The following is a 26328-nucleotide window of genomic DNA, read 5'->3' on the forward strand; positions in this document are numbered from 1 at the left end:
ATGTGAGCTATCTCATATTCCAAAAGTGCATTTTAGCATGCCGACGTGGGGAACATAAATGTGAAGTTTCCATTCGATATGATCAAAAATGAGGGAGAAGCTAGGTTTTAAATGTTTATGCTTCAAAACGTCATAGCTCCTAACCATGTGACTTATGACGTCATGCTCGCTGAACTTTTTGTTTGTCATGGGTATGCGATTCTGCCTGCAGAATTTGGCCTCGATCTTTCAGCGCTTTCGGAGAAAATGGGGTTTTAGTGGTTTTTCAAGGATTTTCACTTAAAACAATATGGCAGACGAGCCACATGACCTACGACGTTATAATTTTTTTTGTGCATCAATGTATACCGAGATGATGCTTAAGACATTTCATCCTGATCGGATGAAATTTTTTACTTGTCGAATTATGATGTCATAATGGAGGCGCCTATGACATCATCATTCACATAATTTATGTTATTTTGCATGGAGAGTTCTTTACAATGAGCCATGTCTCAATTTTTTTCTGTGCAGCGCTTTTGGAGATATGGAGGTGCAAAGTTTTATGGTTTTTCCAAGATGGCGCCCATACCACGTGACCTGTGACGTCATAATTACCATTAAAATATTCTATAGGCCGAGGCACTCCGATGGTGAAAATTTCCTATCCATCGGCCCAACTATTGCAGAGGGGTTTTTAAAGGAAATAAATTCGAAAAATGGCAGTGCCACAATCAGTCAGATGGCCTGAGAAGAAAAAGTGTTGCGTTTCTTCTTCTTTCAACAATAACGACTTCCAGCTTCCAGACCGTACAACCAATAATGGTGAAATTTTAAACACATATTCCCCTTGATGAGCGCTACATTTCATTAAAATTTCAAGTCGATCAATGCAGTGGTTCAAGAGATAGAAGCTTTATAAGATTTTCGTTGAATCATTTATTGCGGCCAAACCATGTTACTTATCAAAACTTCCCAAGTAACGTTTTTACTCCCCCACATAGGGAACGTTTGTGTAAAGATTCCACTCAATATCTTTTTTAAAAAGGGAGATGGGATGGGATTTTAAGTTTTATGCTTAAAAACGTCAAAACTCCTAAACGATGCCGTCATGTAGGAACTTTTTGTTCGTCATGGGCAGGCGATTCGGCCTGCAAAGTTTGGGCTCCATCGGTTTAGCGGTTGCGTAGAAAATGGGGTTTTAGTGTTTTTCACGAAAAACAATATGGCGGCCGAATCATGTGACGTATGACTGAAATTTTTTGCGTTCTGAATTTTTTTTTCACGAAGGTCATTATGATGGTAATTATGATGTCGTACATCACGTGGTACGGGTGACATATCATTTTTGGCACTTGTCAAATAGACATAGACAATAGAACAAATAGACATTTGCCTAACTTTAGCACTTTTAATATCCGAAATAAACATGTTTTTTGGTCCCATTGCAGAGTTCTTTAGAATGAGCCATGACTCAATTTTTTTCCATTGAGCCGTTTTGGAGATATAGAGGGGCAAATTTGAAGGTGTTTTCCAAGATGGCGCCCATACCACGTGGCCTATGACAGCATAATGAGCAGTAAAATAATTCTACATGGCCAGCCAATCACATGGTGAAACTTTCGTGGCAATCGGACAAACGGTTGCTGAGAACATTGATTTTAAAGTTTTCGGACCTTGAAGGGAGGGGGGGGGGGGGGAGAGAAAAAGAATAAACTAGGAAAAACAAAAGGTATTCCTCTGCATTTCATGCAGAGGAAACCTAATAAAAAGGTCTTCAAAACTTATTCCCTACATCGCTGTTGGCACATAAAACCATAGAATTTATGTTGTGGCCTAATCGTTACAGAAGCCTTCGTCGTTGTACATTGTGCAGAGGTGAGTGTAGCACAGCTTTCGTGGAACTCGTTCACCATCCAGGATCACTGCGACGAGGTCATGGCGTAAAAACGGACGACGTAGAAATTGCGGTTACTGGCTGAAGCTATTGAGCGAGTACTTTTCTTTTGCACGAGCTCGCTCGTCCTTGTCAAAATACCAAACCGTGATGGCATACCTGCACACAAGTGCACACGGTGTACAAGCACCTGTAAGCAATAGGTTGATGACATTTCAAATGGATGCTCCAGATAGACAGGGTCCATTTACCAAATTGGCTGAAGACGAGGCAAGACGCATCCCACTCCATATTTACCTCAATCTTGGGTTCCTAACTGAGTGCAATCAGTCCATTTCACTTCACTCACAGTCTACTGAATGGGAAGTATCCACCCAGTACACAGTGTGTGCCAAGGTAGTTCTTGAAACATATAATCTCAAGTTATCCTGAACACAATTGTCAAAACCATCTGTTTAGCTGAAGCATTCAATATTGAACTTGGTTTCTTTCTTATGTAATGCGTGAAGGTCTTGAACCTCAAAAGTAACATATCATGGTTCTCTATTCAAAATGGTAATGAATAGTCAACATTGGAAGTGACTGACAAAACAGCTAAAAGGTCACTAGCAGGGTATCCTGCGTAGGTCACCGGCGGAATATCCCGCGTAGGTCACCGGTGGGGCGTCCTGCGTAGATCACCGGTGGGGCGTCCTGCGTAGGTCACTGGTGGGGCATCCTGCGTATGTCACCGGCGGAATATTCTGCATAGGTCACAGGTGGAATATCCTGCATAGGTCACCAGTGGGGTGTCCTGCGTAAGTCACCGGCGGAATATCCTGCGTAGGTCACCGGCGGAATATCCTGTGTAGGTCACCGGTGGGGCGTCCTGCGTAGGTCACCGGCGGAATATCCTGCGTAGGTCACCGGCGGAATATCCTGCGTAGGTCACCGGCGGAATATCCTGCGTAGGTCACCGGTGGGGCGTCCTGCATAGGTCACTGGCGGAATATCCTGCGTAGGTCACCGGCGGAATATCCTGCGTAGGTCACCGGCGGAATATCCTGCGTAGGTCACCGGTGGAATATCCTGCGTGGGTCACCAGTGGGGCGTCCTGCGTAGGTCACCGGCGGGGCGTCCTGCATAGGTCACCGGCGGAATATCCTGCGTAGGTCACCGGCGGTATATCCTGTGTAGGTCACCGGCAGAATATCCTGTGTAGGTCACCAGTGGGGCGTCCTGCGTAGGTCACCAGCGGAATATCCTGTGTAGATCACCGGTCGGGCGTCCTGCGTAGGTCACCGGCGGAATATCCTGCGTAGGTCACCGGTCGGGCGTCCTGCGTAGGTCACCACTGGGGCGTCCTGCGTAGGTCACCGGTGGAATATCCTGCATAGGTCACTGGTGGGGCGTCCTGTGTAGGTCACCGGCGGAATATCCTGCGTAGGTCACTGGTGGAATTTCCTGCGTAGGTCACAGGCGGAATATCCTGCGTAGGTCACCGGCGCAATATCCTGCGTAGGTCACCGGCAGAATATCCTGCGTTGGTCACCGGTGGGGCGTCCTGCATAGGTCACTGGCGGAATATCCTGCGTAGGTCACCGGTGGGGCGTCCTGCATAGGACACCGGCGGAATATCCTGCGTAGGTAACCGGTGGGGCGTCCTGCGTAGGTCACCGGCGGAATATCCTGTGTAGGTCACCGGCGGAATATCCTGCGTAGGTCACCGGTGGGGCGTTCTGTGTAGGTCACTGGTGGAATATCCTGCATAGGTCACTGGTGGAATATCCTGCATAGGTCACCGGTGGGGTGTCCTGCGTAGGTCACCGGCGGAATATCCTGCGTTGGTCACCGGCGGGGCGTCCTGCGTACGTCACCGGCGGAATATCCTGCGTAGGTCACCGGCGGAATATCCTGCGTAGGTCACCGGCGGGGTTTCCTGCGTAGGTCACCGGCAGAGCGTCCTGCATAGGTCACCGGCGGGGCGTCCTGCGCAGGTCACCGGGTGTGGCGTCCTGCGTCGGTCACCGGCGGGGCGTCCTGCGTAGGTCACCGGCGGGGCGTCCTGCGTAGGTCACCGGCGGGGCGTCCTGCGTAGGTCACTGGCGGGGCGTCCTGCGTAGGTCACCGGCAGGCTATCCTGCGCCCGTCACCAGCAGGCTATCCTGCGCCCGTCACCAGCAGGCTATTCGACGCCCGTCACCAGCAGGCCATCCTGCGCCCGTCACCAGCAGGCCATCCTGCGCCCGTCACCGGCAAGCTATCCTGCGCCCGTCACCAGCAGGCTATCCTGCGCCCGTCACCAGCAGGCTATTCGACGCCCGTCACCAGCAGGCCATCCTGCGCCCGTCACCAGCAGGCCATCCTGCGCCTGTCACCAGCAGGCCATCCTGCGCCCGTCACCAGCAGGCTATCCTGCACCCGTCACCAGCCAGCTATCCTGCGCCCGTCACCAGCAGGCTATCCTACGCCCATCACCAGCAGGGTTCCCTGCATCGTGCTGCAAGTCAGTAAGCTGTAAATTGAAAAGGAAACTCAGCCAGCTGTCTTATCCTGTTTGTATTTGTTGGTGGACACTCCAAGATCCCATGCCTTTCAAAAACTGTCGGCCATCATGTAGCCATGCTGGTGCTGCACCAGCATGAACGAACATTTGAACTCACTCATACCATAATCAATGTCTACATTAATGATTAAAAAAAATACTCTGCACTCTGCTAAATGATAAAGAACTCGTTTTACTTTATTTTAAAAACACACAACCAACATGTCACTTTCAATGACACCCTTTCTATCATTCCCTAATTGGGAGATAAATGCATCTCAAAGCAGCAAGCAACAGGCTATTTGCCTGTCAGCCATTATGGAAACGATTCGAGCATCCCTGTCAGCCATTATGGAAACGATTCGAGCATCCATCCATTTGAAACTTGGTACCCAGGTAATTAGCATTTTTACTGTACCTTAAGGAAGATATCTGAGACCAACCTCAGAGAGATGCAGCTTTCAGTGATTTGTAAGCCGATCAAAGGCAGATAGCACGTAAGACTTTGCCACAGGGCCAAGTCTATCTTCAATGGACAAATCATTTGAATGCAACACCATGAAGGATTCTCCATAGTGAGCTGGAGCCACTGCACCCCACCTTGCATCGATTGTCATGCTGGAGCTTATCGTTCCGGCATTATAAACATTTCACACCAGGTGACCGAAGGATGTGGCCTGTTCTTCCACTGTTAACAGGATGGTGCTACTTCTTTTTTTTCTTTTTTTTACTTCCTGTCCAATTTTACACCTGTACATCACCCCGGCTATTGTATCGCTTTTCACCACCAATGAATCACACAATGTCGTTGAACTCGTCCACTGTCTGCTCGCCCAAGATGAAACTACTTAACAACCTATCAATTGCTCTCTTTTTGTGGAATCAACTCCATATACACAGTGCCTTCAGAAAGTATTCACACCTCTTGTCTTTTTCATATTTTGTTGTGTTATGGCCTTAATTTAAAATGAATTAAGTTGAGATTGTTTGTCTCTGATCTTCACAAAATATCCCATAATGATAAAGCCAGAGCTCTTGTACGATATATTAGCTCTTTTACGAGCATCGACTTGGTATACAAAAAAACAACATAAAACATTGCTTCAAAAAGGGGACTACGGTGCCAAAAAAGGCCAAACCCCGCCCTGCGGGGAAAAATGGCCTCTAAAGGCGGTTCAACAAGCCGTCATCTATTCACTTCCACATTCTGGAGCAAGGTCCATGTCCATAACATTTCAAAATCATAATTGTATTGAGGAATTTCTGAAACCTCATACCTACCTTACAACACCTGCTGGGACCCCAAAATGCTCCACAGAAGGTTATTATATTTCCTTTTAGTAAAATATGCAACGGTAATGGTTACTAAATGCTGTCCCCGTGTCATGTGACCAGATCCTCAGCTCTGATTGGGGGACGTTTGGGAGGAACATACATACAGACAGACAACGCTGTTCTAGACGGCATTGCCCTACAGGCTACACCGTAAATAGTGGAATTTTATTTTATTTTTTTAGAAATTTTTACAAAATCATTAAAAATGAAAAGCTGAAATGGCTTGAGTCAATAAATATTCAACCACTTTGCTATGACACTCCAAATTGAGCTCAGGTGCATCCAATTTCCTTTGATCATCCTTCAGATGTCTCGACAAATTCATTGGAGCCCACCTGTGGCCAATTCAATTGATTGGACATGGTTTAGAAAGAAACGCACCTTTCTATACAAGGTCCCACAGTTGAGCAGAACAGAAACTCTACCATGAAGTCCAAGTAACAGTCTGTAGAACTCCGAGATAGAATTAGAATTGTGAGGAGGCATAGATCTGGGGAAGGGTATAACACAATTTGTATAGTGTTGAAAGTTCCCAAGAGCACAGCAAGGCTCCATCATTACTCCCGCCAGGGAGTAATGCATTCACTCATGTCCGTGTGTGTGTGTGTGTGTGTGTTCATGTGTTTGTGAACAAGATATCTGGAAAAGTTCTGAACGGATTTGGATGAAAGTTGGTGGGATGATTGCACTTGGGATAAGGAAGAATTGATGAGTTTTTGGTGAAGCTCAGGATATTATTCCCGATCCAGGAATTTTTTGAAGGATTTTTTTTACCATTGGAAGATAGGGCTCATTTTTTTTTAACATTATCTTCTATATATTCTATATTTAACATTGTGATATGAAAATAGTTTTCATATTTGTTGTAAATGTAGTTTAAACTCGTGGTTATGCATTAGAGTGGTGTATTTTTTTAGCAGCGTCGTCTTCAATGTTCATTTTTTTTTCTAATAAAGACATATTCTGTCATTTTAAAACCACCAAGGTGTGTATTAGGTTTCCCCGTTTCATGAAATGTATCGTTTGATACGTATAATGCTTTAAAACTGTTTTTTTTTTGTTGTTTTTTTTACCTCAGAAGAGATATCAACATTTAGCTCAGCGAATGTCATTCGCGGTGTCAGTATTTGATGAACTTATAAAGACTTAGTTCCAGATTTGTCAATGGCTGAGGTATATTAACAAACAAATAAAACAGATTTGGCAAAATTCCAACTTTTTTTTTAAGATCGCATATTCACCCAGGGTTGTGAGAGGCTGAAGAAGAATAAATCTCGCATGGGCTTCCCAGACCAAATAAATAATTCTGGTTCTGGCTCTGCGATTTTCAGGTTTATTACTCCCGCCAGGGAGTAACGCATTCGATCGTGTCCGTTCATGTGTGTGTGTGTTCGTATGTTCGTGTGTTTGTGAACAAGATATCTGGAAAAGTTCTGAACGGATTTGGATGAAAGTTGGTGGGATGATTGCCCTTGGGATAAGGAAGAATTGATTAGTTTTTGGTGAAGCTCAGGATATTATTCCGGATCCAGGAATTTTTTTGGGAATTTTTTTTGGGAAAGATTTTTTCTGTTTTACTGCATTAAAGCTTTTATTCTTATTCTTAAATGATGGTTTTCTCCTCTAATTCCGAGATATATCAAAATAAATTCTCTGACAGTTAGGGCTTACTTTCTTTTTCATTTATTGTTTTGGGGAGAGGGGATGTTAAACAAAACGAATTATTCCAACTAAACCCACGGCGGAAGTATGCGCTCTAATGAGTGGCGTTCTAGTTTGGAAATGGAAAGGATATGGAACTGGCCAGACTCTTTCTAGAGCTGGCTGTCCGACCAAACTGAGCAAAAGAAGTACCTTGGTCAAGGAGGTGACCAAGTTCCTTGGCTGAGATGGGATAACCTGCCAGAAGGACAACAGTCTCTGCAGCACTTCACAAATCTAGGCTTTAATGGGAGAGTGGCCAGAGGGAAGCCACTCCTGAGAAAAAGGTACATGACAACACGCCTGGAGTTTGCCAAAAGCTACATGAAAGACTCAGAGCATGACGAAAAAGATTACGTGGTCTGATGAAACGAAAATTGAACTCTGGCCTAAATGCAAAGCACTACATCTGGTGGAAACCGACCACAGCTCACCACTGATCTAACACCATCCCTACTATGAAGCATTATGGTGGCAGCATCATGCATTGGGATGCTTTTCAGCAGCAGGGATTGGGAGACTTTTAAGGATAGAGGAAACGATGAATGGAGCCAAATACAGGCAAATCCTCGAGGAGAACCTGCTTCAGAGTGCAAAATTCCTTGGACTGTGGGAAAGATTTATGTTCCAACAGGAAAATGACCCCAAGCATACAACCAAAGCAACACTGGAATGGCTTCAGAAGAAGAATGTGGCGAAAATCCTTGAGTGGCCCAGTCAAAACCCAGACTTATATCCCATTGAGTATCTGTAGAAAAACTTGAAGATTGCTGTTCACCGACACTCCCCATCCAACTTGACAGAGCTTGAGCAAATCCACAAGGAAGAAAAGGAGAAACTCTCCAAATCCAGATGTGCAATGCTGATACAGACATAGCCAAGAAGACTCAAAGCTGTAATTTTGGTCACTCCACACTCTGCCGCTCCATTCCTCATATCTCAGATCAGCAGTCTGCAGCCTCCTCAATCTCTGCAGACCTGGACAAAATCACAGACTGGTCAAACAAGTGTAACATGTCTTTCAATCTTGACAAATCTCACACTCTTTCAGTGTCTCTCTGAAAAGACCGACTGGACAACCCTCCCATCTACTTTCTGAACAATTCTCTCCAAGAAGTTCTGTCACTCAATCTTTTGGGTCTCACTATCTGCCATGATCTTTGCTGGGAAAACCACATTTCCAAGCTGGCCTCCAAAGCCAGTCGCCGACTGGGCATCTTCCATCGTGCGAGGTCCTTCCTTGGCACACCTGAGCTCCTCACCACATACAAGGCTTTCATCCGCAGCTCAAAGGAATACTGTCCTCCCCTCTGGGCTGGTGCTCCTTCCTCACACCTAGCTCAGCTTCACGCTGTTGAAACCAAAGCTTTCAGAATCATTGGAATCTCCCGCGGTGAAGCTAACTCCGAGGGCCTTTCACTCACTCACCGCAGGCAGGTAGATGGTCTTTCTGTCTTCTACCGACTCCTATCCGGCCTAGCACACCCAGCTCTATCTGTGCTCTGTCCCCCAAATATTCCTACTGGTCACACAAGATCTGCCAATGACCCTCTTCTGGTGAAATTGCCAAAATCAGGACTCTCTGCCCACCTTCATTCCTTCATTCCTCTTTACTCCTGCCTCTGGAACAAACTCCCTCACTTTCTTCAATCCCACTCCTCCCTCCAAGTCTTTAAAACAGCTGTTCACCACCATCTCTTATCTTCCCCCATCCAAAATCTTGATCTCTTCTACCCCCGTTAATTCACCCCAAATCAACTTCTTTTTTTTTTTTTCCTGAAATACTGACTTTTCCTTTCCTGGAAGTTCCAGCAGTGTCCATGTGTTTTATACTTTCCCACTCCCCCCCCTCCCTCCGCCTCCACCTGCCTCCCTCCCTCAAGCCCCCTCCCTCCCACAGATCTTCTGTTGTCCCTGTTCTCTGCTGTTGTACCTGTGTGCTTCCCTCTCTCTCACCATCTTGTCTCCCGCTCCCTTTTTTGTATGTTTTGTGTGTCCGTTTGTTGTTGTTTTTTGTTAGCTTTTACACGAGCCTCGATCTTGTATACAAAAAAAACAAACAAAAAAAAAACGCTGCCAAAGGCACTTCTATGGAGTATTGACTCTAGGGGCTGAATACTTATGTAAAGTATATATTTCTGTTTTTCATTTTCAATAAATTTGGAAAGATTTCTAAAAACATGTTTTCCCTTTGTTATTGTGGGGTATTATGCATTGTATCAGTGACAAAAAAATCTCAATTCAATCCATTTTAAATTCATACTGAAACACAACTAAATGTGAAAAAAGTCAAGGGGCGTGAATGCTTGTTGAAGGCCCTGTATGTCCTGGCCAACCGTTCACTCCAGGCAGCAGCGAATCATCGTCTCATGTGTCAAGAATGCACTCAATGTCAAGAATATCTGAAAACTATTTTGTAATCAAATTGCATTCCAAGATAGACTCGCACTCTTCCTTGTGCTTTGTTGTCCTCTGTAATATGGGGTGATGGCTCTCAGGGTTGGAGTTTTTTTTTGTTTTCTTTTGGTTTGGTTAATGTTACTATCCCATCTGATTCATCTAATAAATGATTGATCAGTCCATTGTGACACCATGAAGTGTCATTCATGGTATGTGGTGTCACAGACAATAGACATTTGGGCCAAGCTGTCTATTTAAAGCTGACTTGCTGATGAGGACTTGAGACCGGCATAAGTCCACGACGGAAGTTTGAAAGGGGGCTTGTGCACTTCCCTTTCGACTTTATGATCTGGTAATTAAAAGAGACACATCTCCGTTACACCTGAGGAGAGTTACAAGTTAAACAAAAATCCGGGACACAATTCTACTCAATGTTATCACACATTTGATTACTGCAATTAATACACGTTTGTGTCACATGTCGACCTGTTCCCTACAATCCAGATTCCAGTGTTTTAACCTTCTTCTCTGCTGTTTTGCTTCAGCCTGACTACCTCGCAGAACAAAATTAGGAGCTAAGAAGGGCGGCTGAGCTTGGTGCAATACGTGTGTCACCATACAACACGGCATCAACGAGAGAATAATCACCTGGTAAAGAAGGCCGGACGAACTTCATGCGGATTCCGCCGATCTGACCAGAAGAGCAAAAGGCGGTCAAACTTGGGTTCGATGTCTGCATACTGCTCACGGCCCTCAGGGAAAATCCGGAGCACACCACCATCCTAATGTGATCCGGACAAAACCATGAAACAACATTATGGTTTACTGCCGAATATCCGCCTACCCCACATTCATTGCAAGACAAAAAAAAAAAAAAAAAGCAACAAGAAACACCTTTCCCTTGCTCGAAGTGACCATTCACACCTTGGCCTCCCACCCACAGTTGAGGTAGTATATGCAAGTGATGCAGCGACCATCCCCATTAGGGTTGTCCACATGTCGAACGTAATGTGTGCCCTGGCCTGGATAGCAGGCTACCATCGCCTGTAAATACCGACCAGTCAGCAAAAAAAACTTTTTAAAAAGACAGTCACCTGATTCAGTACATTAAACAAAATGTCTGAAATTAAGAGAACGTTCATCGCGTTATGCCAACCGCCATGGGAAGAAAGATGCTGACGCTTCGGGAGGGAACCCTTCATCCGAGCCAACGAGGCAGATAGGTTAAAGGCAAGGGTTGATTATACGGTGGGAGTGACATTTGATTATACGGTGGGACCCTTTAATTATACGGTGGGAGTGGCCTTTGATGATACGGTGGGAGTGGCCTTTGATGATACGGTGGGAGTGGCCTTTGATGATACGGTGGGAGGGGCCTTTGATGATACGGTGGGAGGGGCCTTCGATTATATGGTGGGAGTGCCCTTTGATGATACGGTGGGAGTGCCCTTTGATGATACGGTGGGAGTGGCCTTTGATGATACGGTGGGAGTGGCCTTTGATGATACGGTAGGAGTGGCCTTTGACGATACGGTGGGAGTGGCCTTTGATGATACGGTGGGAGTGGCCTTTGACGATACGGTGGGAGTGGCCTTTGATGATACGGGGGGAGTGGCCTTTGTTGAAACGAGGGGAGTGACCTTTGATGATATGGTGGGAGTGGCCTTTGATGATACGGGGGGAGTGGCCTTTGTTGAAACGAGGGGAGTGGCCTTTGATGATACGGTGGGAGGTGCCTTTGATGATACGGTGGGAGGGGCCTTCGATTTATATGGTGGGAGTGCCCTTTGATGATACGGTGGGAGTGGCCTTTGATGATACGGTGGGAGTGGCCTTTGATGATACGGTGGGAGTGGCCTTTGAAGATACGGTGGGAGTGGCCTTTGACGATACGGTGGGAGTGGCCTTTGATGATACGGTGGGAGTGGCCTTTGACGATACGGTGGGAGTGGCCTTTGATGATACGGGGGGAGTGGCCTTTGTTGAAACGAGGGGAGTGACCTTTGATGATATGGTGGGAGTGGCCTTTGATGATACGGGGGGAGTGGCCTTTGTTGAAACGAGGGGAGTGGCCTTTGATGATACGGTGGGAGTGGCCTTTGATGATACGGTGGGAGTGACCTTTAATTATACGGTGGGACGTGGGAGTGACCTTTGATGTTACGGTGGGACTGGGAGTGACCTTTGATGTTACGGTGGGAGTGGCCTTCGATTATACGGTGGGAGGGGCCTTCGATGATACGGTTGGAGTGGCCTTTGATGATACGGTGGGAGTGGCCTTTGATGATACGGGGGGAGTGACCTTTGATGATACGGGGGAGTGACATTTGATGTTACGGTGGGAGTGGCCTTTGATGATACGGTGGGAGTGGCCTTTGATGATACGGTGGGAGTGGCCTTTGATGATACGGTGGGAGGGGCCTTTGATGATACGGTGGGAGGGGCCTTCGATTATACGGTGGGAGTGCCCTTTGATGATACGGTGGGAGTGGCCTTTGATGATACAGTGGGAGTGGCCTTTGATGATACGGTGGGAGTGGCCTTTGACGATACGGTGGGAGTGGCCTTTGATGATATAGGGGAGTGACCTTTGATGATACGGAGGAGTGACCTTTGATGATACAGGGGAGTGACCTTTGATTATACGGTGGGAGTGACCTTTGATTATACGGTGGCAGTGACCTTTGATGATACGGGTGGACGTGGGAGTGACCTTTGATGTTACGGTGGGAGTGACCTTTGATGTTACGGTGGGAGTGGCCTTTGATGATACGGTGGGAGTGGCCTTTGATGATACGGTGGGAGGGGCCTTTGATGATACGGTGGGAGGGGCCTTTGATGATACGGTGGGAGGGGCCTTCGATTATATGGTGGGAGTGCCCTTTGATGATACGGTGGGAGTGGCCTTTGATGATACGGTGGGAGTGGCCTTTGATGATACGGTGGGAGTGGCCTTTGACGATACGGTGGGAGTGGCCTTTGACGATACGGTGGGAGTGGCCTTTGATGATACGGTGGGAGTGGCCTTTGACGATACGGTGGGAGTGGCCTTTGATGATACGGGGGGAGTGGCCTTGTTGAAACGAGGGGAGTGACCTTTGATGATATGGTGGGAGTGGCCTTTGATGATACGGGGGGAGTGGCCTTTGTTGAAACGAGGGGAGTGGCCTTTGATGATACGGTGGGAGTGGCCTTTGATGATACGGTGGGAGTGACCTTTAATTATACGGTGGGACGTGGGAGTGACCTTTGATGTTACGGTGGGACTGGGAGTGACCTTTGATGTTACGGTGGGAGTGGCCTTCGATTATACGGTGGGAGGGGCCTTCGATGATACGGTTGGAGTGGCCTTTGATGATACGGTGGGAGTGGCCTTTGATGATACGGGGGGAGTGACCTTTGATGATACGGGGGAGTGACATTTGATGTTACGGTGGGAGTGGCCTTTGATGATACGGTGGGAGTGGCCTTTGATGATACGGTGGGAGGGGCCTTTGATGATACGGTGGGAGGGGCCTTCGATTATACGGTGGGAGTGCCCTTTGATGATACGGTGGGAGTGGCCTTTGATGATACAGTGGGAGTGGCCTTTGATGATACGGTGGGAGTGGCCTTTGACGATACGGTGGGAGTGGCCTTTGATGATATAGGGGAGTGACCTTTGATGATACGGAGGAGTGACCTTTGATGATACGGGGGAGTGACCTTTGATTATACGGTGGGAGTGACCTTTGATTATACGGTGGCAGTGACCTTTGATGATACGGGTGGACGTGGGAGTGACCTTTGATGATACGGGGGAGTGACCTTTGATTATATGGTGGGAGTGACCTTTGATTATACGGTGGCAGTGACCTTTGATGATACGGGTGGACGTGGGAGTGACCTTTGATGTTACGGTGGGAGTGACCTTTGATGTTACGGTGGGAGTGACCTTTGATGTTATGGTGGGAGTGACCTTTGATGTTACAGTGGGAGTGACCTTTGATGTTACGGTGGGAGTAACCTTTGATGTTACGGTGGGAGTGACCTTTGATGTTATGGTGGGAGTGACCTTTGATGATATGGGGGGAGTGACCTTTGATGATACGGGGGAGTGACCTTTGATTATACGGTGGGAGTGGCCTTTGATGATACGGTGGGAGTGACCTTTGATGATATGGAGGAGTGACCTTTGATGATACGGGGGAGTGACCTTTGACACGCATGCACTGTTACCCAGTCTTTCCGACCGCTCAACATGATGAATGCACGTAGTGTGAATCTTGTGCGTTCGGTTAAACATTACCGACTTAGAATTTATTTTTTTGGTGTAATTAGTGAAAAACAAACATTTGAGAAAATACCTTGTACTGTATATCTATTTTATGTTATGCAATGAAAGTTTATTTTGAACAGGATAGAGCAAGATAAGGGAGGAAAAAAGATAATTTAGACTACAGGGCAATGGGAGCAGGTGGGGTCAGGGACACACAAACAACAAACTCGCAGGTAGGGATGAAGAGGTAGATTAGTGGGAATAGTGAAGATCATGTACGAGAATGGGAAAGCACGAGATGACAGCAAGCAAACGGATCTTCGTAAAACTTTCAAAGGTCCATCAGTGAATGCCAGGGAGTGTTTTAGGCCGCAACAAAAAAATAGAAGAAAAAAAAAATTTGAATGAAACGGGATGAGAACAGCACAGGGCATCGTCGGGTACCCTTGCTAGTTTTCACTAGATAAAGAGAAAAAGAGTACGAATGGGTCAAGGAAGAGTCGGGGAGATTAATACAAGATAGGAGAAGAGGGTGAGAGGGGTTTCGAGTATATCAAAGGTGTGTGTATGAAACATTCGGAAATGGGTCAAATATTCCATAATTTTATATGCGTAGCATGTTTATGGTTCAACGAGACGAAAGAAGCACCGAATTTAAAGTAATGGGTAATGCATAAGCTTTTAACACTTTATGATGGACTTGAAAATTCGAACCAAGAGTGCGAGGTCAGAGAAACCTTCCAAGTCTGAGAATCTGAGTGCCATTGCTGTCGGAAATCAGGCCAGCGCCTAACTACAGGTGGTTGCAAATGCAACAACAATGGTGGCAAATACAATAGTCCAACGAGTTTATAAACAACGAGAGCATGTCTTTTCAATAGCTCAAACTTGGACATCTAAAGTACATTTTTACTTTGTTACTTACAATTAAAATGACATATTTGTGGTCATGTGACAAAAAAGAAAAGGGTGTGTACGTAGCTTAGCCATTCTTCAACCTGACCTTGGTACGCCCATTGATGTCGTAGGAACCCAGGTGACCGGCACAATGATGGATCAGTTCATCTGTGCAATTCATAAGGTATCCAATGTTCTTACAACCAGACTCGTTGCCCTCGACCCATGTGATCTTGTCCCCACGGATATCGCGAGCCGAGGCGTTGGGCCCTCCGGGTAGAGTCACCGGGGTCTCCGACCGAGGCTGTCGGACGAGCCTACCATCTGTGAATCGGCCACATTTACTGAGCGCTTGAATGTCGGCCAGCACCGCGTTCCCACGTCTCGCACCAAGAAAGTCCTCGAGCACGCAGATGCCGTGACGTGCAAGGCACGGAGCGGCGCAACCCAGAGCCAGTTGAGAGAGCGTAAGTCGCGGTGTAGACGTGATACCGGTAGCCGTAGATGTGGCGACATCCTCCCCCATTCGATTTGACGGGTCATTGTCCACGGTTGGAGTTGAGCAAACTTTGTAGTCGTAAGTAGGTAGGGAACCACTCACAGCCGTACTCCGTGCTGTAACCGGATCTACATTGCTCTCATTGGAGCACAGCGTGGTGGAGCTTTCAGTGCCATTTGAAGAGGCAGAGGCAGATGGGACACTTGCATTAAAAGAAAGATCAGTTGTCTGTGGAATAAAATTAATTTCCACAAATTACTTTCAAAAGGTGGTGCTCACACTTTCACCTCAGTTTAAACAATGAAATCAATGTTCATCAATATCCATCATGGACTCAATCACTTACAACATCTATATTATATTAGCCGTAGGTGATTCTGTCTGTCTGTCTGTCTGTCCGGAGGTGTGGTTTACTCCGTTTAGAGAGAAGCTCCACCCATTCTGAGAGTGGCTTCATAAACAAATATCCACCATTTTATTAACTCGCATAGCTTTGAGGCCTGTTTAGTTAGGCCCGTGCTGTCTTGCTCTCTCAGTTTTATTTCAACTCTAATTCGATATATCATTTCATTTTTCACAGTCGCTAACATAGTTTTAGACTCGGTGGAAAAAAAAGACGGGAATAAAATCCCATGAAAGTTTCCGTTTGTAGAACGAAATGAATTCTCAAAGGCCTGTAATTTCAAGGCCATTGAGTCTCTTTCACGCCTTTATCTCCAATCTAACTCACCATCTGATTTCATTTTTATCGATGGTTTTAGACTCGGTGTCAGCAATAATTGAGAACATTCACGCACACGCAGGAAAATGCAGAGATATATTAAAAAGAAATCGCGCCATGATGTATCATACACCGCCCAACATGACACAGATGGCAACATGTCGACATATATTAAAATTTCGCTTTTTCTTTTCCGTTAAGATATATTACTTTTACGTTTGATGACAGTCGTCACAAAAACGTCAACAATGATGCCGACATATATTTTATTTGAAATCTTTGATTTTAAAAACGTCATTTTGTATTCTGTAACGAAAAGAGTAACATTGGTTTTCCCGGGAGAGATAGGTGATAGGTGATGTTCTTATACACCGCCCAAAAGACACATGTACAATGTACATGTGTATGTACGTGTGTGTGTGTGTGTGTGTGTGTGTGTATGTGTGTGTGTGTGTGTGTGTATGTGTATATATGTGTGTGTCTATATGTGTATGTGTGTGTGTGTATGTATGTATACATGTGTGTATGTGTGTGTGTGTGTGTGTGTGTGTGTGTGTGTGTGTGTGTGTGTGTGTGTGTGTGTGTATGTATGTGTGTATGTGTGTATGTGTTTATGTGTATATGTATGTGTGTGTGTGGGTGTGCATGTGTGTGTGTGTGTGTGTGGATGTGTGTGGATGTGTGTGGATGTATATGTGTGTATACATGTGTGTGTATGTGTATGCGTGTATGTATGTATGTATGTGTGTATACGTGTGTGTGTGTGTGTGTGTGTGTGTGTGTGTGTGTGTGTGTGTGTGTGTGTGTGTGTGTGTGTGTGTGTTTGTGTGTGTGCAACACGTTTCAAAATGTATTTCCCATGTGCACGCACATGCATTCACATGTTATCAGAAGTAAATATATTGTGTAGATTACATCATTTGTGTATCTGATAAATTGCCTGTAACCATTTTGTAAAACTGAATTTGCAGCAACGAAATGAAGATGTCCAAATGTCACACACGTCCATGCCCGTGGAAATCCCACGGGTGACCACACTCGTCTTACTATAATTCACCAAATGTCCGTCTGGCTGTCTGTCTGTCTGTCTGTCTGTCCGTTCCCAGGTACTGCAAAAACGGCTGAAACGGATCGCAACGAAATTTTGGGTGGGTATTCCTGGGACCCTCTGGAGTAAAATAGGCTATATTGTTTTTCCAATTTCAGCTTTGGTCTCCAGCATTTTCAGGTTTGGTCTCCTGCCTAACGTTATTGTCCCACGCCTCTGGATACGCTTCGTTTTCTTTCGACCTCACTGGTTGTGACGTGAAACGCAATCGATGGATAACTCATGACACCCAGGAACATATCGTGCTTGCCGACTCGGTTCACATCAATTCGGGGTACACTTGACATTTTACCTCTGGGTACACTTGACATTTTACCTCTGGGTACACTTGACATTTTACCTCTGGGTACACTTGACATTTTACCTCTGGGTACACTTGACATTTTACCTCTGGGTACACTGACACTATATCGTGACCCCGAAGCCTTATTCGTATCCATGAAACGCCTCCACATTACCTCAGCGTAATTCAAACCGTGAACACAGCGAATATTCATATTGGGGAGTCCATTGATCGTGTTCAAGGGATGACACGATATCGTAAGCCTTATTCATATCATATCATATATTCATTATCATAGAGCAAACGTATATGGTTATGTCGTTATGTATGTTTGTTTGTAGGCGACGAAAACGTCTTCTTCTTCTTCAAATAAAATGAACACCCTCTTAATTAACCGTATTAATTACGTTTAGACTGCTGAGACCCCTCAGACCTTTGATGACCCTTTAATTACCCCCAAGACCCTTAAGACCACCAAGACCCCTGAAGACCCAAAATACCCTGAAGACCCAAAACACCCCAAAGACACAAAATACTCTTTAAGGCCCAGACTCTCAAAAAGACCCTCAAAACCCAAATGGCCCCGAAGACCTAAAATACCCAAAAGACCCTGAAGACCCAAAACACCCCAAAGACCCAAAACACCCCAAAGACCCAAAACACCCTGAAGACCCAAAACACCCCGAAGAGCCAAAACACCCCGAAGAGCCAAAACACCCCGAAGAGCCAAAACACCCCGAAGAGCCAAAACACCCCGAAGAGCCAAAATACCCCGAAGAGCCAAAATACCCCGAAGACCCAAAAGACCCCGAAGATCCAAAACACCCCGAAGACCCAAAACACACTGAAGACCCAAAACACCCTGAAGACTCAAAACACCCCGAGACTCAAAACACCCCGAAGATCCAAAAGACCCCGGAGACCCCAAACACCCCGAATACCCGGAAGACCCAAAAGACCTTGAAGACACAAAAGACCCCGAAGACCCAAAACACCCTGAAGACCCAAAACACTCAGAAGACCACAAAGACCCTTAAATACCCTGAAGATCCAAAATACCCTGTAGACCCCGAAGACACAAAACACCCGAAAGACCCAAAATACTCTTGAAGGCCCTGAGGCTCAAAAAGACCCCGAATACCCAAATGTCCCAGAAGACCCAAAACACCCCAAAGACCCAAAATACCCTTAAAGGCCCAGAGGATCCAAGAGACTCTGAAGACCCAAATGGCCCTGAAGACCCAAAACACCACGAAGACCCAAAAGACCCAAAAGACACCGAAATGGTCAAAGATGCCTATCCCTCTGAAACGATGTGTGGTGAGGTGTGCGGAGCGCGCCGAGTCACACGAGTATACTCAAGCCAAATACTTTACAAATCTCAATAATCTGAATCCCACTTACACAGCACTCTCATTCATTCGACTTTGATGGTGAAAGGTGAATGGAATGAATGAATGAATGAAAAACAGGAATATTGTCACCTCTGAGTTGCTGAATGTTGCACAAGACTCAGACAAACTGTTTGTTTCGACCTGTACAAGTTTGGCATTGCTTTGAACACAGAATTGGGATGATAGGACATTTCAGAGGTAATATACATTTGACCTGTCTAGTCTGGGTTTGATTCCTGATCAGACTTTAAACTGACATCCTGGTGCTTTGCAGGCCATGGTGCTGCAACATTTAGCATGCCATCTTTTACACGTGTCCATCAAGCTGGCATCATTCAGAGGCGGCATCATTCAGAGGTGGCCTCCCACCACCCACCCTCCCCTTTCCCATCACCACCAACCCCTCCCACCACAATCACCACCCCCTCTCACACCACTACCCTTCCTCTCCCCCCTACCACCCTTCCTCTCCCCCCTACCACCCTTCCTCTCCCCCCTACCACCCTTCCTCTCCCCCCTACCACCCTTCCTCTCCCCCCTACCACGCTTCCTCTCTCCCCTACCACACTTCCTCTCCCCCCTACCACACTTCCTCTCCCCCCTACCACGCTTCCTCTCCCCCCTACCACCCACCCCTACCACCCACCACCCTCTTACCCCCTCCGACAATCACCCCACTGCCCCCCTCCCGCAACCATTACCCCACACCTCTCCTACCACACCCCTCACCCCATCCGCTCAGGTGCTCACATATACACTCCATCCCCTCCTCCCCTTCCACACCCAACACCTTCACCTCCTCCTCCCCCACTTTCTACATCCTCCCTTATACATCCCTCACCTCCCCTTCTACATCCCTCACCTCCCCTTCTACATCCCTCACCTCCCCTTCTACATCCCTCACCTCCCCTTCTACATCCCTCCTCCCTCCACTTCTACACCCCCTGCTCCTTCCCTTCGACACCCCTCCTCACCTTCTACACTCAATGCACCCCTTCTACACCCCTCCCTCCTTCCCTTCTACACCCCTCCCTCCTCCCCTTCTACACTCCATCCTCCCCTTCTGCACCCCCTCTCCTACCCTCCTGCACCCCCTCTCCTACCCTCCTGCACCCCCTCTCCTACCCTCCTGCACCCCCTCTCCTACCCTCCTGCACCCTCTCCTACCCTCCTGCACCCCTCTCCTACCCTCCTGCACCCCCTCTCCTACCCTCCTGCACCCCTCTCCTACCCTTCTTCACACCCTCTTGCACCCCTCTCCATCTCCTCCTCTCCTTATAAACCCTCCTCATCCTCACTCTCTCGCATCCCCCGCCTTTCCTTCTCCAGCATCCTCCCCCATACAATCCTCCTGGGAGGTTATACGTATATGTCCTCTCAAAAGGTAACCCAGACTCTTCACGTTATTAGGTAGGTACACGCTACATACATCCCATCTCCTGGTACTCTGGTAGCGGTAGTAACTAGTATATAACCTACCTGACCCCGTAAAGTGTTCCCTCCTCTTCCTTTTCCTCGCCGCCTTCGATCACCCCGAGCTCGACCCTTGGTAGGCGCAGCCTGGGATGTTTGGCCCTTTTCGCCAGCCGCGGATAAATTATCCACTATGTGGGTTTTACTTTGGGATATCGTCTCCACAGTAGGTTCAGCATCGGCTTCGCGAAGAGCCGACGGTGTACTTTTGGGGTCCGCCGTGGTACGGCACACGGGTTTGTGGTACAGCCAGTGATTCCGCTGGTGCTCTTTACTGCAGTACGATGCAGCTCGGCAACCACCACATCGCAAAAGATTCTCCATGGCCCCGCACAACTGGCAGCAATCTGACTGCTCCGAGTTGCTCGCCATGCTGTTTGTGGTTCAGGATCTTCTTCTTCTTCCATATAAATACTCTTCTTCTTCCATAGAAATTCTGTTCTTCTTCCTCTGTATGTTCGTCTTCTTCTTCTTGTATTATCTTCTTCTTTTCTTCTTCCTCAGAGACGAATCATATGCTTTCTCTTTTCTTTCACCTGACCCGAACCTTCTTCATTGTTAGTTAGATCTTACAATTATTGTTAACAATCTTTATTATGTCTACGTGAAGTCGTACAATAAGTCAATAACTAAATACAATAGATCTCGCATATATAAAAGTCAACGTTCGAAAACTGTTCAAAAACAATTAAATAATCAGAAGTAGCCCACTTAAGCAAAATGCCCAATAATTTTGATTAGCAAGAGACGTCTCTTGGGAGTGGGAGGGGGAATGCGAGGTTAGGGGATGTTTTTGTTAATGGTGCCGGCGATAACTCGCCTACTCTTCGTGAAGGACATCGTGGGATCTTTAACGTCCACTCGAGGGTCGCTCATATTGACGAATCACCCGCGGCTTGCGAAACCTGATCGTGTTGCGGAACACGACGTGTGCAGGGATGTTCTGATGTTCAATGGAGTTCGGGGAACGACGTAATCGCCTGCATCAGATCATTGCTTGGACACAAACAACAATGGATCCCGATTTCATGAGATTGAGATGTAAATAAATAACGCCATGAGGATCGAAAATAGGGATAAATAACAGGAGAAGGATCGAGGTGGATGAGGAAGAAATTTAAAAAAACGATGCGGTTGTGTGTCAGCTGAAGAATGCTGAAGCATGAGCGATAAACCATGAAGAATTGAAGTGATGAGGAGGAAAATTAATAATAAAGAAGAAGAAGAGGGGAGGAGGAGGAAGATTGTCGTGATGGCGCCGAGCGCGGCCTGGAATCCGTTGGCGTGAGTGTTGGATTCCCGCACTGAGCTGTGGCGAGACGGTCGGACCTGCGGTCCGTCACTGGGCGGTCCATGGCGGGGCGGCCATGAGGCGAGGCGCGGCCGGGCCGGGGGCCGTGTCCTTCGTGGAGGCGCGGAGGGCGGGCGGGTCTCCAGGCCTGAGGTTGCGCTTCGAGCGGGCCCGGCTGGAGTCGTGCCGGGGACTCTTCCACGCTTCGCTCCGCGGACACTTCGGATGTGTCAACGCTGTGGAGTTTTCGCACGGGGCCGGCCAGTGGCTCGTCTCTGGTATGGAGTGTCCTGTGGGTTGTTAGGGTGCACGCCCCGGCGGTATACCTTGTCGTTCGGGTAATCGGGTTTGTGGAGGGAAGAGGGATTTCTGTTGTCCGAGCTCCACCACAAGTAGCGTCACTAGGATTTTGCTTCCGTTGTTAAGTCATGGTTTCTCAAGTTCTCTCTATCTAAGGACCTCCCCAGGTGATGTTTGACCAACCTATAGATGTTTGACCAACATGCCCAAGTGCTGACCCCCCTATACTATAGAGATGTCTGCCCAGGTGCTCACCACCCCATAGAGAGGTCCACTCAGGTACTCACCACCCTATAGAGAGGTCCGCTCAGGTGCTCACCACCCTATAGAGAGGTCTGCCCAGGTGCTCACCACCCTATAGAGAGGTCTGCCCAGGTGCTCTCCTCTCCACCCGATAGAGAGGTCCACCCATGTGGTCACCACCCTATAGAGAAGTCCACTCATGTGGTCACCATCCTATAGAGAGGTCCACCCATGTGGTCACCACCCTATAGAGAAGTCCACTCATGTGGTCACCATCCTATAGAGAGGTCCACTCATGTGGTCACCACCCAATAGAGAGGTCCACTCATGTGGTCACCACCCAATAGAGAGGTCCACTCATGTGGTCACCACCCAATAGAGAGGTCCACTCATGTGGTCACCACCCAATAGAGAGGTCCACTCATGTGGTCACCACCCAATAGAGAGGTCCACTCATGTGGCCCCCACCCTATAGAGGTCCACTCATATGGTCACCACCCTATAGAGAGGTACGCCCAGGTGCTCACCACCCTATAGAAAGGTTTGCCCTGGTGCTCAACACCCTATAGAGGTCCACCCATGTGGTCACCACCCTATAGAAAGGTTCGCCCAGGTGCTCAACACCCTATAGTGAGGCTCACCCAGGTGCTGACCCACCTGTAGAGAGTTCTGCCCAGGTGCTGACCCACCTGTAGAGAGTTCTGCCCAGGTGCTGACCCACCTGTAGAGAGTTCTGCCCAGGTGCTGACCCACCTGTAGAGCGTCTGCCCAGGTGCTGACCCACCTGTAGAGAGTTCTGCCCAGGTGCTGACCCACCTGTAGAGAGTTCTGCCCAGGTGCTGACCCACCTGTAGAGAGTTCTGCCCAGGTGCTGACCCACCTGTAGAGAGTTCTGCCCAGGTGCTGACCCACCTGTAGAGAGTTCTGCCCAGGTGCTGACCCACCTGTAGAGTTCTGCCCAGGTGCTGACCCACCTGTAGAGTTCTGCCCAGGTGCTGACCCACCCATTGAGAGTTCTGCCCAGGTGCTGACCCACCCATAGAGTTCTGCCCAGGTGCTCACCCACCCAATAACCTCAATAGGGGAGTGGTCAGCACCTGGTCAGCCCAGGTCACCATATGCATGATGGCCCTCCCAGTAGAGATCCCTGCCCAGCTGTTTCCCCCCCCCTGCCTCTCCCTAGTTGAGATTTCTACCCTAGTGCTGTTCCCTTCCCTCACCCCCCCCCCCCCCCCTATCGAAGGATCTGCCCAGATGCTGACCACTTCCCTATCGAGGGTTTCTCCTACGTGTTGCCTGCATATAGATAGTTATACCTGGTGATGTGTCCCCTCCAATGGAGATTTCTGCCCAGGTGCTGTCCCTTTCCGTTTAGAGAGGTCTACCCAAGTACTATCCATTCCCCCTTACATGGCGTTTCAAAAAGTGATACAACTTTAAACGTTTATGTAAAAAGAAACAAACGTCAGGAACATGAAGCAAACATTTATTGAAAGCTTATGACCTTGTATTTTCTATCACTGATAACTGATAAGTCAGTCACTGCTAGAGTTGGTGAGAGCCCAAGGTCTGAAATTGGCATTTACGCAAAATCCTTGTAATTGAAGTTCTCGATGTGTGCCCCTCAGTGTTCAGACAGGCACTGATCCCAACTCCAAAGTTATGTCAAACCTTTTTGTAGGTCTCATGTGGCACTGCCTGGAGGTAGCCTTACACCTCCTGCTTCAGATCATCCAGTGTGGCAGGGCGGTTGACATAGACAGAGCCCTTGGCAGCCCCCCATAACCAGTAGTCCAGTGGGTTCAAGTCTGGGCTATGGGGTGCCCAGTCATGAGCAGTACCCAAGGCAACGAGGCAGTTTCTGAAAAGCTGCTGCAGGAAAGTGATGGTGTCACCAGCTGTATGTGGGGGTGCACCATCCTGCATAAACCAGGTAATGGTGAGCTGGTTTGGGGTGACCTTTTGGGCTAGATCATTAAGGAACTTCTGGCGCATGGCCTGGTAGTGCTCACCATTGATCGTCACCATCCTGCTGTTGTCATTCTCAAACAAGTAAGGCCCTAGCTAGCATTCCCCATCTGGCAGAAGGTGCAGAAGCATGTGACCTGAGGCCCTTTCAGGTACCTCTCGGTGATTTTCTCAGGTGGTTCTGCCCCCCAGAAAATGTATGATTTAGTCTCATACCACAGAGCCACCACTTTTGTCTTCTGCTCCACTGTCGATGGCATCGTTGAGCTACGGAGCTAGACATCCAGGGAATAAATACCTTGATAACACCACCAAACGTTGAAAAGGAAAACGGTATAGGTAAAAAAAACAAAGAAATGGCAGGAAGTCAAAGTTGTATCAATCTTTTTGAAACGCTCTGTATACAGAGTTATGCCCCAGGTGCTGTCCCCCCCCTCCCCCGACCCCCCCCCCTCCCACCCACCCTTCCCGATAGAGTATAGAGAGGACTGCCCAGGTGCTGCTTTCCTGAGTTATGCCCAGGTTCTGCCCCCCCCCCCCCCCCCCCCCCGTAGATAGATACCTGGTGCTGTGTCCCCCAGTGGAGATTTCAGCCCAGGTGCTGTCACCCTCCCTATAGAGAGTTCTATCCCACGTGTTTTGTCCCTCATATGGAATTCTGTCCATGTTCCCCCACCCCCACCCCCTGCAGTGATCTGACCAGGTGCTGCCCCCCCCCCCCCCACACACACACACCTATACAGAATTCTGCGCAGGTGCTGCCCCTCTATATCTCGTATCTCGCTAGCGATACTGGCCTGTGCGGATTATCAGTGAGACGATCCGCGATAGTGATACCAGCCTGTGCGGATTATCGGCGAGGCTATCCACGATAGTGATTCCGGCCTGTGCGGATTATCGGTGAGGTGATCCGTGATAGCGATACCGGCCTGTGCGGCTTATCGGTGAGGCGATCCGTGATAGTGATACCGGCCTGTGCAGATTATCAGTGAGGCGATCTGCATAGCGATACCAGCCTGTGCGGATTATCGGCGAGGCGATCCGTGATGGCGATACCGGCCTGTGCTGATTATCGGCGAGGCGATCCGTGATAGCGATACCGGCCTGTGCGGATTTTCAGTGAGGTGATCCGTGATAGCGATACCGGCCTGTGCGGATTATCGGCGAGGTGATCCGTGATGGCGATACCGGCCCCTTGCGGATTATTGGCGAGGCGATCCGTGATCGCGATACCGGCCTGTGCGGATTTTCGGCGAGGTGATCCGTGATGGCGATACCGGCCCCTTGCGGATTTTCGGTGAGGTGATCCGTGATAGCGATACCGGCCTGTGCGGATTTTCAGTGAGGTGATCCGTGATAGCAATACCGGCCTGTGCGGATTTTCAGTGAGGTGATCCGTGATGGTGATACCGGCTGTGCGGATTTATCGGTGAGGCGATCTGTGATAGTGATACCGGCCTGTGCCAATTACCAATACTGATCTCGCTTTAAAGCAATACAAGTTGAATTTGGAAGTAAAACAAGTCAAGTGAATCCACTTGGATTCCGCCCAGGTTGGCACATGGAAATTATGATGTAGCATAATTATCATCTCGGGTCAAGATTTGAAATTATGCCATGGTTTTTGTAAAATTGCTACTAGTATTCACATTATGTACTTTCACCAAAACATACATCATCATAGAAACATACATAGAATTTGGGTCCTCTGGGTCATTTGGGTCCTCTGGGTCATTTGGGTCCTCTGGGTCATTTGGGTCCTCTGGGTCATTTGGGTCCTCTGGGTCATTTGGGTCCTCTGGGTCATTTGGGTCCTCTGGGTCCTCTGGGTCATTTGGGTCCTCTGGGTCATTTGGGTCCTCTGGGTCATTTGGGTCATTTGGGTCCTCTGGGTCATTTGGGTCCTCTGGGTCCTCTGGGTCATTTGGGTCATTTGGGTCCTCTGGGTCATTTGGGTCCTCTGGGTCATTTGGGTCCTCTGGGTCATTTGGGTCCTCTGGGTCATTTGGGTCCTCTGGGTCATTTGGGTCCTCTGGGTCATTTGGGTCCTCTGGGTC

General features: G+C 48.0%; 2 protein-coding genes across 3 annotated transcripts in view; one reads left to right on the forward strand and one right to left on the reverse strand.

Moving 5' to 3' along the window:
- Nucleotides 1-903: 903 nt before the first annotated feature.
- On the reverse strand, nt 904-20898 carry LOC137436656 (egl nine homolog 1). Of its 2 annotated transcripts, XM_068130640.2 has the most exons (5): nt 20476-20898; nt 15098-15718; nt 10761-10880; nt 10485-10618; nt 904-2035 (listed from the first exon to the last, which is right to left on the reverse strand). In XM_068130640.2, the coding sequence occupies exons 1-5, from the start codon at nt 20839-20841 to the stop codon at nt 1951-1953; spliced, it is 1326 nt and encodes a 441-aa protein (XP_067986741.2). In that variant the 5' UTR covers nt 20842-20898; the 3' UTR covers nt 904-1950. The 2 variants fall into 2 exon arrangements, with proteins under 2 accessions (XP_067986741.2, XP_067986742.2); XM_068130641.2 differs by lacking the exon at nt 904-2035 and having other exon boundaries at nt 10487-10618; nt 10731-10880; nt 20476-20859.
- A 505-nt stretch (nt 20899-21403) lies between these two features.
- Nucleotides 21404-26328, forward strand: part of DCAF5 (DDB1 and CUL4 associated factor 5) — a 45524-nt gene continuing 40599 nt past the window's right edge. Inside the window, exon 1 of the mRNA XM_068130642.2 lies at nt 21404-22038. Within this exon, the coding sequence (XP_067986743.2) occupies nt 21837-22038 (202 nt within the window). The 5' untranslated portion in view covers nt 21404-21836. The remainder of the gene's footprint in view (nt 22039-26328) is intronic.

This window comes from Myxine glutinosa, chromosome 11, assembly GCF_964187855.1.
Source record: "Myxine glutinosa chromosome 11, kmMyxGlut1.1, whole genome shotgun sequence".
Classification (NCBI taxonomy): domain Eukaryota; kingdom Metazoa; phylum Chordata; class Myxini; order Myxiniformes; family Myxinidae; genus Myxine; species Myxine glutinosa.

What these genes read in the sequence shown, in the direction of transcription:
- LOC137436656 (XM_068130640.2), bottom strand. Translation starts at nt 20,841, where the DNA reads ATGGCGAGCAACTCGGAGCAGTCAGATTGCTGCCAGTTGTGCGGGGCC. An exon ending in GGAACACTTTACGGGGTCAG is followed by an intron (nt 15,719 to 20,475) that starts GTAGGTTATATA and finishes TTTATTCCACAG; the next exon opens with ACAACTGATCTTTCTTTTAA. An exon ending in ACATCAATGGGCGTACCAAG is followed by an intron (nt 10,881 to 15,097) that starts GTCAGGTTGAAG and finishes CGGTATTTACAG; the next exon opens with GCGATGGTAGCCTGCTATCC.